This window comes from Heloderma suspectum, chromosome 4 (assembly GCF_057233095.1).
Source record: "Heloderma suspectum isolate Gila_16-S chromosome 4, 16-S_ref, whole genome shotgun sequence".
Lineage (NCBI taxonomy): Eukaryota > Metazoa > Chordata > Lepidosauria > Squamata > Helodermatidae > Heloderma > Heloderma suspectum.
This window is the reverse complement of record NC_139461.1, coordinates 38,438,093-38,450,473: the sequence shown is the minus strand read 5'-3', so window position 1 is coordinate 38,450,473 and position 12,381 is coordinate 38,438,093. Positions and strand designations below refer to the sequence as shown.

General features: G+C 40.7%; 1 protein-coding gene across 3 annotated transcripts in view; it reads left to right on the top strand.

Moving 5' to 3' along the window:
- Nucleotides 1-7,952, top strand: part of DCAF13 (DDB1 and CUL4 associated factor 13) — a 40,984-nt gene extending 33,032 nt beyond the window's left edge. For 2 of the 3 annotated variants that reach the window (XM_084848970.1, XM_084848969.1), the window contains 2 exons: nt 4,925-5,088; nt 5,654-7,952. In XM_084848970.1, the coding sequence (XP_084705096.1) occupies nt 4,925-5,088; nt 5,654-5,741 (252 nt within the window). In that variant the 3' untranslated portion in view covers nt 5,742-7,952. Of the gene's footprint in view, nt 1-3,081; nt 3,206-4,924; nt 5,089-5,653 lie in introns of all 3 variants that reach the window. The other variant, XR_014790020.1, reaches the window with a different exon arrangement.
- Nucleotides 7,953-12,381: the final 4,429 nt, after the last annotated feature.

The window sequence follows — 12,381 nt, the reverse complement described above, 5'->3', positions numbered from 1 at the left end:
TAAGCTTTTTGTGAAGCCACACTGGCTTCTTCTGTTGTCTTCCGCCTTTTTTTTCTTATTGGAATTGTTTGTAATTGTGCCTTTAGAATTTCCTTCTTTAAAAACTCCCACCCATCTTGTATTCCTTTTCTGATTAGAGTTACTTGCCATGGGACCTTCCTTATCATTGCCCGAGTTTATTAAAATTGGCTTTCCTAAAATCCAGGGTACACGTTTGTCTACACTCAGCTTTTGCTTCCTTTAGAACCAAGAACTCAAATATAATATGGTCACTTCCCCCAGAGTTCCCGTAAGTGCTACTTTATCCACTAAGTCATCTCTGTTGGTTAGGATCAAGTCAAGGATAGCTGATCCTCTAGTTCCTTCCTCTACTTGCTGTAGGAGGAAATTATCAGCAACACAAGTCAGGAATCTCTTGGAAGGGCCGTGTTTTTTGCAGAATTTGTCTCCCAACAAATATCGGGGAAATTGTAGTCCCCCATTACTACTACATCATTCTTCCTTGAAACATTGGCAATTTGCTTTTCAAAAGTTTCATCCTCGTCTTCCCCTTGATTGGGTGACTGGCAGTAGACTCCGACCACCATATTCCTTGTATTCTTTGTTCCATTTATTTTAACCCAGATGCGCTCGATGGGGCTACCAAGCCCATCCTCCTGTATTTCTGTGCAAAGATATGTATTTTTAACATATAGTGCAACTCCACCTCCCTTTCTGATCCTCCTATTCTTTTTGAACAAGTTATATCAGTTGCTGTATTCCAGTCATGGGGAGTCATCCCATGAAGTTTCAATTACACCTATCAAGTCATAATTTCCCTCCTGTATTAAGAGTTCAAATTCGTTCTGTTTGTTTCCCATACTCTGGGCATTAGTATATAGACATTGAAGACCATGTGCTTTATAGTCTGGCTTTCTTCCTACATGTTTCTGAATACTGTTATTGGGTGCTATTAGAGCTGTTCTCTCCGTTGTGGTGCATGTGCCTTTGTCCATTGTTACCCCCAACTTTATGTCTACCTCCCCCACAGAATTCAGTTTAAAGCCCTTTTGATGAAGTTCTACTGTATTTCTGTTCTCGAAATGTCAACTAATGTTGAAATACAGTTAAATATCTCCTATTTAAGAGCGGAGATGACTCCAGTTGAACATCTAGGTTTTTAATGTATTCTAGGACTTAATTTCAAGCCCCAAACGGTGACTTCTGCCATCTGTTTATCTTGTCAGAATAATCAGGGATTTAGCAGCAAGGTTTTTCAGGCATTTGTGCTCCAACTTGCTTGGTGATTTTTTTTCATAATTTACTGAAGTGCTTTCTATAAGAGAAATTCCAGTAAAGGTGTTCAGGAAGAAAGGCTAATCTCATTTGTGTCTTTAACAGTAAGATAAGTTTACTTGCCATCAGCAGAAATTCAGAACTATTTCAGTCCTAAAATACTGGAGCAACAACGTTTTCAGTGAATTAAACATTCAAGAATAGAAAGCTAAATGATGAGAAATAGGCTGATAGCCATTTTTCAGAATACTGCAAGCTTAAAATGTAAATATGAACGTTCTTGTGTCAAATTGGAATGTGGGGACTTATCTATGTAGTTCTAAAGGTGTCCTTGTATTTGAGGCCCTTCTTAGCAGAATGGGGAGAAGGAAGGTGATATTTTACTTTTTAAAATGTTTGATCCATTCCTCTGCAGCCCCCTGCACCATCTCTAGCTGTTCTGAAGGGTCTTCCAACCCTCCAAAAAGATTTTCAGGGGGGAGGGAGAATCTTCAAAAATCCCCTCCCCTCCTTTGCATTAGCAGGTGCCAGGAGCGCCCTTCCCACAAGCGGAACTCTACTCATGAGACTGCTGTATCGAACTCAATGGGTGTGAGTTGTTTCCTTAAACACATAATGAAAAATAAAATGGGTTTATGCTAATGTTTGCAGATTTTAAATCTTGGTTTGAATTGGATTGAGTACCTCATAGCTGGTAGGCACTAGGTAAGCAAGGTGCATACCTATAAGTTTTAGGTTGCAGTTTTAAGCAGACTCTTTGTTGTGCCTATTATGCAGCAGTGAGGATGGCAAAAAGATCTTATTACATCTCGACTATCTCATCCTCAAAATATCGCCCAGCAGAATTGTTCTGAGTGGTGAAGAGCCTGTTGGGATCTGGCATGGGTTCAGGGAAATTGGGATTGGAACCCTCGGTCATTTGCTGCAATAAATTTGGTAGGCACTTCAAGGAGAAAGTTGCTCGTATTCGCTCAGAACTCAACACCACAGTTATCGCAGAGTCTGTGGAGGTGTCCGGTGTTCTGTCTGGTTGTGTTTCCTGGGATCAGTTTCAGTTGTTGCAGCCTCATGATGTGGACAAGACGCTTGAATCAGTCTGGCCCACCACATGAAAGCTTGACCCTTGCCCATCTTGGCTAATACGATCTAGCAGGGGTGGATGGGCTGGGTGGGTCCAGGGGGTGGTAAATGCTTCACTGTGTCAGGAGGTGGTGCCTGCCACCTTGAAAGCGGTTGTAGTGCACCCCCTCCTGAAGAGGACCTCCCTGGACCCAGAGGTGTGTGAGAACTATCACCCCATTGCTAATATTCCCTTTGGGGACAAGGTGCTTGAGCGTGTGGTGGCTGGGCAGCTTCCGACGTTGGAGGAAACTGATTATCTGGACCCATTTCAGTCTGGTTTCAGGCCAGGGTACAGCACTGAAACAGCCTTGGTTGCTCTGACTGACAGCCTACTCCACGTGAAAGACGGGGGAGTGCTACCCTGTTGATCTTCCTGGATCTCTCAGTGGTTTTTGATACTATTGCTCATGGTATCTTACTGGATCGGCTCTGCAGGATGGGAGTTGGGGCACTGTGTTACAGTGGTTCTGCTCCTACATGCAGGACTGATTCCAGGGAGTGGTACTGGGGGATTCCTGTGCCACCCCATGACTATTATGCTGTAGGGTGCCACAGGATTCTGTTCTATGCCCCATGCTGTTCAACATCTATATGAAGCCGTTGAGAGAGGTCCTTAGGAGTTTTGGGGTGGGGTGTCACCAGTACGCTGATGATACTCAGCTCTTTTTCTCCTTGTTGGCTGAGGCGGTGAAGGTGCTGGACCAGTGCCTGGAGGCTGTAATGGGCTGGATGAGGGCCAATAAACTGAAGCTAAATCCTGACACAACAAAAGCTCTGTGAATTGGTGGTTCCTGAGTCCGGGAATTGGGTAAGCAACCTGTCCTGGATAGGGCTGCACTCCCCCTGAAGGAGCTGGTGCGTAACTTGGGAGTACTCCTACATCCATTCCTGTCACTGGAGCCCCAGGTGGATGCTGTGGCCCGGAGTATTTGGGGACAGCTTCAGCTGATCCACCATTCCTGGACAGGGATAACTTAGCCACAGTAGCACACGTGCTGGTAACTTCCCATTAGACTACTGCAGTGCACTTTACATGGGGCTGACCTTGAAGATGACTCAGAAGTTGCAGCTAGCGCAAAATGCAGCAGCTACACTGTTGACTGGAACATCTCATAAAGATCACATAACACCAGTTTTGAAGGAATTGCACTGGCTGCCAGTACACTTCTGGTCGGAATTCAGGGTGCTGGTGATGACATTTAAAGCCCTAATCTGTTGGAGGAGCCCTCCTCTGCATCCCACCAGTGCGAGACATACACTATGGTGGGACATGGGAGAGGGGTTTCTCTGCTGTGGACCCCAGTTGTGGAACGCCCTCCCCTTGGAGGCCTGATTGGTGCAGACATTGGTTTCAACTTGGCACCAAGTTAAAACATAGCTTTTCACCAAAGCCTTTGAGGGATAATTGAATTCTCTAAAGTTGTACACTGTTTTAAGTGATTTATTGTTTTTTATTATTAATTGGTATTAGCTTGCTTAATGGTTTAATATATTTTAACTGTTTAACTTATTGATTGATTTATACTTTTTAAATTGATCTTATCTGTATGCTGCCCTGAGATCTTAATGGTATAGGGCAGGATACAAATATTTTAAATAAAGAAATAAAAGTAATACTTGAAAATAAATTCTAATTAACTTGGTGGTGCTTGTTTTTTTTTTTTTTTTTTTTGAAAATCAGTTTCCTTCAGTTCAACTTTGATTTAAATCCCCATAGTATTTGGCCATTTTTCTTCTACAGTTGTTGGAAGGAAATCGTCTATTAATCTACTCCAGGGACTACTTAATGACTGCTACTTCTATTCTGAGGTAGCTGCTAATTGAAGGGTTTCTTAGGGTGCAATCCTATGCATGCTTAGACAGAAAAAAAGTCCTACAACTTCCAGCATTGCCCAGCCAGCATTGCTATCTGTGGCATGCTGGGAGTTGTAGGACCTTTTTCTGTCTAAACATGTGTAGAATTATACCCTAAATGTGTCAGTGGAGTTTGTTTCTTCTCATTCTCGCTTCTGTCAGCCTGAATAGCCTGCTTGTGGTGAGCCAGGAAAAGAATATACAGTTTCTGTGACATCTTTGAAATGTCACAGAAAGGGCCATGGCTCAGTGGTAGAGCACATGCTTTGCATGCCTTTGCATGCCAGCATCTCCAGGGAGGGAAGCAAAAACACCTGCTTGAAACCCTGGAGAACCACTGCCCATCATTGTCAACAATACTGAGCTAGATGGACTGATGGTCTCACTCAATATAAGACAGGTCCCTGTATTCCCAATGTTCCTATGTTTCAACTAATCTAGGTTTGTTTTTTCACACTTGTGTAGTGTGGGATTGCACAGTTTAACTGATACTTGCCAGGTACTGCTCTGCCATGTTCTTTGCATTCTTACAGCTAGAGTCCTGTATCCACTAGTGCATGGTAATCAGCAAGGCTTTATGGGAAAACTCACACTTCTCAAACTGTTCTGGCTTTATGGAATATAGCTTTGGTAATCACCTGTACAGTTTTATCATCGGAATTTCTTTCCTTAGCTTGCTCCTCGAGAGAAGGCAGCTATGAACTACAATCAAAAATTGAAAGAAAAATTTCAGCACCATCCCCAGATCAAACGTATAAATCGCCATCGTCACTTACCAAAGGCTGTCTATAGCCAAGCCAAGGAGCAGCGCATCATGAGAGAAGCTCGTCGGCGAAAGTACACTTTCCCCCATTTTATTTTGTTAAATTGCATACTATGTTGAGCCTTGGTTTCAGTCAACCAGTTGCACTTCTGAATACATCTAGAGGAAATATGCTAATTTTAAAAGCAGTTCAGCTTTTAAAATTGCCTAGGAAGCCTATAGAATTTTCTTCATTGAAGTTTACAAAAAAAATATTTCGACAACAGTCCATTGGGAAGTTGTATTTATTGAATATCCTTCTAAGGACAAGACGTTGGACTAGATAACACATTGGTTCCTGTCCAACCTTGATTCTGTAATAATATCTATTTGCTGAATTAAGCAATTGGATTGCCTGAGTCAATAGGGGAGATGAGGCAGGCAAAATTGGTGGTAATGATTCTTTATGTTCAAGGGCTACAAAAAAGGGAAGGGAAGGTTTTGATTTTGCAGACAAATAGATAATCTCCCAAATATAAGTCATTTTCAGTAGATTATATGATTTTTTTAGAAGCAATAGAATAATAACTAAGCAATTAGTTTTTTTCAGCCATAAGTAGTAAAACATATTAAACTAAATGTTGATGTTTCTCATTCTAGGGAATTGAACCGCCAGAAACATAGCAAGCCTGGAACTTTACCGCTTATGTCGGAGAAGAAGAAACACATTGTGGCTGTAGTGAAGTAATAGTTTATAGGATTACCGATGGCAGTGTTTGAATTCTTAAACATTGTGCATTTTTTACAGCATATTATTCCAAAAATCTTTCTTTTTAAAATATTTCTTTCTTTGTCATGGTGAAATCATCCACTTTTGGATATTGCATAAAAAGGCTGTTGTAAGGACCTATGTTAAATTTGCTATTGCTATAGTGAAAGCTAATTTTGTGACCTCCAATAGCATTTCATTCTGTTGCACAACCAGGGCATACATTTTGTGTTGCCTGAAAAAGACAAACAAGATATGACATTAAAGCAAAGATTTGTGTTGAATAGAAATGTGTAGCTATCTAATTAAAACAATGTGGAACAGAAAAAGATATATCAAGGGTTTGAATGTGGCTAATTGAAAAGATTTGATATCTACTGTAAAACCTTATCTTCTTTTCCTTGGGACATAATCCAGCCAAAATCAGTAACTAATTCTATCAATTTCAGTTTAAGAGAGTTAAGCAGGCTTTTAACTTTTTTATTTAAATAAGTGGAACTTAAAAATCCTTAACTGGCTGGATCAGGCCTTTGATATATATGGCTGTATCTTTCTTAATACCAATTTTTTATTGAAAGTGTGAAATGTTGACTATCACTCAAGGAATACATATAGTAATAAAATATTCTAATTTGAGGTTATGACATGCCATTCCTTTAGGTGGATCCTTCCATTTTTGGCACACTAACTTTATTTCCATAGAACTAAATACCTTTCAGACTTGAGCATTTCCTACAATGCTATGTGTAACCAGAAGTGGACCATCTTGTACAAAATTGAAACAAATCTTGCTCAGCCTAATGTAAAATTAAATCTTTTGAAATTAACTTAAGTAACAGCAGTGATGAGTCACTACAGATTTATTTCTCTTGCTTATTTCCTTACTACCCAAATTTGAATCTGTTAAGTAATCGAGACACCATCAAATAATTTTAGCCATGGCTTTGTTGTATAGATAATACACATTTATCTTAGAGCAGATAAGACACAAGGAAAATGTATTGCAGTTAAGGCACCCGGCACAATGCAACAGCCCCTGCAGGTAAATTAAGCCAGAGTGGGTGTCGTGTCATGAAAACCAGGTCTTTATGTGGTAGACTCTTTTCCTAGGTGGGGCAAGTAAATTATGAGTTTCCTTCATTCTAGGATGTTGTGATATGTCTCCAGCACCTCTGTGATTTGATCCTGTAGCATTAAATCCACATTTTTAGGTTAGGTAATAGCCTGCATACATTAAACTAACAGACTTCCCTGCTTACACGATATGATGTCAGAACAGTAATAAGCAATTAACTGAGAATATCTGAGAGTATTATTGTGGAGGCATGTGTGTGTGAAACTGACAATGTAGGTACTTCGAGTACTTATTTACTAAACTAGTAAAAGTTTAGTATCCTACTCATGGGTCTTTCTTGAAAGATTCACATAGACCATTACCAATGTTCTCCATCGGCAGTCTTCTACAGGAGTAATTGAATAAGCACTCCTGAGAGACAGTACTACAACAGAACTGGCCTCAAATTGTTACTTGATCAAGGGATAATAATTCATCGCTTGTCTGGGAAAGACCTCTGTCTGAAACTCTGGAGAGCCACTGCCAGTCAGTGAAGACAATACTGACAGGCTAGGTAGAGAAAGGGCCTGATATGATGTAAGGCAACTTCCTATGTTCCTATGATTTCTTAAAAGTTCTGCATAAGGCAAAAACGTAAAACTTCTGGAAGGTCTGTTGGCATTCAGGGCTGGCATCAAGGGTAGGCATGGTTCAGCACTTACCGAGGGCCCACATCCCAGCAGAGACCCACTGGCAAGAGCCTCCTGGACATGCTCCTGCTCTTCAGCATTGCATTCTGCTGGTTCACCTGCCTTCTGCTCTGGCCCATACAATGGTGGTGTGAGGAGCAGTAGATGCCTCTACCTACTTGCTTGCAGTCTCTGTGCCTGTTAAACAAGCAATGATGAGAAATAGGATAAAGAGTAATAGCAGCTGGTGACGAGATGATAGACTCACTGAGGGAGGAGGGCCTTGGGAATGTCTTGCCCAAGGGCCCTCCAAAACCTGGAGCAGCACTGTTGGCACTGAATGAGATTAAACAGATCACACCTTAATTAGCATTTCCCTGGTTTTGTGCATATGTCTATATCACACATAAAGAATAAAGTATGTGCAGTTTCTTCTGATCAATTATCATTCAGCCTTCTGATGATTCTTGAACTTTCCACTGTGTATGCTGCCTGCTTCAGTTGTATTAGCTGCTACTTATTCCTTGTGACAAGTCATAGTGAGCTATAATCAGCTTCTCCATGAGCACTACTTCTAACCGTGGGTTTGGGTTAACAATCTGTTTCTGGGCCTTCAACAAGGGGCTTCTTGCATTTTAAGCGACAAGGGCAGGATTAAGATAATCCCAAGTGCTAGTGTTTCAGAGGAGGGCCTAATATGTAGAGAGTCCCACAGGAGAGTTGATCCATCAGAACAAAGGACCCGGAGAAGGAAGGGATGTTGACCATACAAAAATGTCACTTCACAGATGAGGAACAGAAGAAGTACATCAGCAAATTTCTTGTGCCATTTTATGTACTGGTGACAGGAAATGATTTCTCATGGCATAAGCATCTAGGACAAAATAAACCACATTCTTCCTAAAAAGTGAGTAATCTTGCTTTTAAGATGGAAGGAGAAGCATTTAATTGGTACAGCTGGGTAAGTAAAGGTATATTTATAGATAAGCTATTTCAGGAATGGAGCCTGTTCTTTTGTTAAGTTAAGGCAAAACTGTAACCCTGGCAAACAAACCCATGAACAATATTTGCAGCTGCATCACTCTGCAATAGAATTTGCAGTTGGAAGATACTGGGACATTCCTGATAAATCCCCATTTCAAAATAAGCCCTACTCATTATGGCTGTCTGTTAAGTTCCAAAAGCATCAGTGTAAAATATCCTGACTAGAAAATGTATTGAAGATTAAAGAAGCATAAGGTAAGTAATTGGATTAGAAGAGTGATGTCAAAATGTGGGATGAAATAGAATGCAATTGTTGGGAAAGTCTATGAGTCAAAATTAAGATTATTATTTTTTAATTACTGGGCTCTATAAGTGCATATAAGGGCCTGAATAGATATGATTTATCAAAATGTAATCTGGCATGGGATAATTTGCTACCTGCTTAAATTAATAATATATCTTTATCGAAATTATAAGACAGTCAAAAGTATTTTGAGTTTTATAATTATGTATATATCTTTATTTCCCAGTACATAATTTTACTGTTTTGTTTTTCTATATTCTTGGATAAAGGAAGCTTTAATGCTTTTTTTTTTTTTAGTGGGTATAACAGGTTTCTTTTATCTCTGCATAGTGTTTTGCATTTGTAATTAATATTGAATTGTACTATTTAGAAGTGAGACCTGTTTATCAAGATCGGCGTTAATGTTAACTTACCTGCTGATGTTTGCTTTCACTCTCAGTTTTGTGCCTTTTGCAAATGCAATGAGCATACACGCTATTTCATTCACTGGGTTCACACAACATGATAACCCACACTCAAGGGTTGAGTGTGGGTTGTCGTTTAAATGTGGGTTACCGTGTTGTCTGAACCCAGCTGTGCTAACAAACCATGGTTTGTTAACTACAAACAACCCATGAAGAGAACCCATGGTTTGTTGTTGAGTTGTGAACCATGGTTTGTTAGCATGGCTGGATTCAGACAACATGCTAACCCACATTACAACAACCCATGGTTCAACAACCCACACTCAATCATTGAGTGTGGGTTATCGTGTTGTGTGAATCCAGCCATTAAGTAGTTAATACAGACTGATATACCAATCCCCCCAACTATTTTGAGAGGAAAGATTTCTGCCTGTTCTCTCCCTGCCCCCCCACCGCAAACTGAGGATGTATAAGGGATGCCTGCAAATACAATTTATGTAATTCTGCATTTATTTACTTACTGTACTTTTAAACTGCTCAGTAACTAAAGTTCCCTGGGGGGTATACAATACATTAAAAACATACAGTACAAACATTAAAAAAAATAAGAGCAGCATGGAATAAAATCAAGCAGCAAAGAATAGAACCATTCTGCATGACAGACATTGCTAAGTTTATATATGATTCTGTTTCTAGATCCAATATCTGAAGCATGATCGGGGGCCAACATAGACTCTCAGCAAGTAACTATCTGGTGGCCATTTACAATCTCAGTGGGTTGGACAATTTTGTCTAATGGGCAAACTGATCTTGGATACACTAAGGATGGATTAATTTGTAATAGAAATTAAAGTGGCTATGTACCTTTCATTTTTCCTACATTTAAATCATTTTTATGTAGGAAATAATATATAATGTAGATTATTGCATGTTTAGCATCTATACACTGCAACGTATTATGCAGGCCCATAGACGTGTAAATTTCTATTTAGAGATCTTAGTCATAGAAGGGTTAAATCACTATGTTGGGAGGGAAAAACACCAACAACAGGTCTGTGGGAGACCCCAGTAGACCTTCCTGGAAGACCTCCCCAGAGGTTCTTCTGTAATGACACTCCTCACCCACCCCCTTTACATTATATAAATGTAATATCTCAAATCTAACATCCTAAAGCTCAGTTCTGTGTCCTTACGTTTTTAGGAGGCTTTGCACAAAGTAGGAAGATTATCAAAAGCACATGACTTTGTTGCTGAAGTCTTCCATATTAATTGGGGTTCTGGGCTCTTTAGCTATTTAATACTGCTGCGTTTGTGTGTGGCTACACACACAGCAATAAAGGAGAGCAGCTTATTCTAAAAAGGCTTGAGAGAGGACTGAATATTGTCACTTTGTCAACTAGAGTTCCAAGGGCTGCTTCATACATTACTTGTGAATGTTTTTTTTTAATTCACTAGCATGGTTTATTCATTTGAGCAGTGTGGTTCATGAGCCAGGAGCTCATAGATTTGAGCCACTCCTGATATCTTAGATGAGCCTTTTAGAGCATGTGATGCTGTATGTGAAATATGTGCTTTCCCCCTGTTACACTGTACAGCCCCTGCTGTAGAGTGTAGGCCATTTACATAAGTCAAGAAAGAACTTGAATGCATGAATTAATCAGCTACAGTCATGCATTCACAGCTATTTCTATTTACTGCAGTATAGTTAGCAGTTATTCCATATTTTAATTTTATCAAATGGTTAACATTTCTCTAGCAACCTGGTTTCTGATGAACAGTATGCAATCCAGAATAGACCTTTTTGTCTATATTGCACATTTGCTTGGATGGCAGAAAGAATAATCAAATCAGAGTAAATGCTTGTCAATAAAATTAGAATTGGCAAACTTATAGTAATATGACTAAAGTGGTGCTCTTCAAAGTGCCAAAGCTCAGAAAATCTTACTGGAATTAATCACAATTATGAATCAGATAGGATTGGTCTTGTAATGTAATTCTACCTAGTTTTATAATTGGAGAGTGCCAAATGAAACACTGCTTTGTCAAAATTTATTGCTGCTGTTGGGAAACTGCTTGGTGACATTACAACCTTTCTTGAGTGATAGGTAAGAAGAATCATCCTGCCTGGATCATCTATGATACTGTTGTGATTAGAATGGAGCTCTTAAGATGGAAATGGGGAGTTAGGACAGCAAGAAAGATAGGGCTCCAATCTTTTACCTACTTACCCGGGTGTAAGCTCCATTGAACTCAGTGGGACTTACCTTTGAGTAGACATGTGTAGGATTGCACGAGGAAGGAGATTTATAAGCTGCATGTATTTATTTATTTATTTATTTATTTGCTGCCCATCTGGCTGATTACCTGGCCACTCTAGGCGGCGTACAATACAAATAACACAAAATACAACATAATCAGCAAAACATTGCTCTAAAAAACCCTAACCCATCCCAAATGCCCGCCTGAACAGCCAGGTTTTCAAAGCCCAGCGGAAGCTCATCAAAGGGGGGGCATGGCGGAGGTCACTAGGAAGGGAATTCCACAATGCGGGAGCTACCACAGAAAAGGCCCTCTCCCTGGTCCTCACCAGCCTAGCAGTCTTGCCTGATGGGACAGACAGAAGGCCTTTCGAGGCTGATCTCGTCCTGGTGTTGCTGGAGATGCTCCTTATGATAGACTGGGCCGGAACCATATAGGGTTTTAAAGGTCAATACCAACATCTTGAATTGGGCCCAGAAAACAACTGGTAACCAGTGCAACTCCTTCAGCACTGGAGTGATGTGATCTCACTGACGGCTGCCTTTAATCAGGCAGGCCGCTGCGTTCTGCACCAATCGCAACTTCTGAACCATCTTCAAGGGTAACCCCACATAGAATGCATTACAGTACTCTAGGCGAGAGGAGACCAGGGCATGAACTGCTGATGGGAGCAGATGGTTAGGGAGGTAGGGGTACAGCTGCCATATCAGATGGAGGTACAGTGCTGCCTGGCTCATGGCTGACACCTGAGCTTCCATGGACAGCTGGGAATCTAGAATGACCCCCAGGCTGCAGACCTGGTCCTTCATGGGCAGCCGCACCCCATTGAACACCCAATCAGCATCCCCCAACCTCCCCTTGTCTCCCCCCCAAAGTACTTCGGTTTTGTCAGGGTTGTTTCAGCTTATTCCGTCCCGTCCAGCCA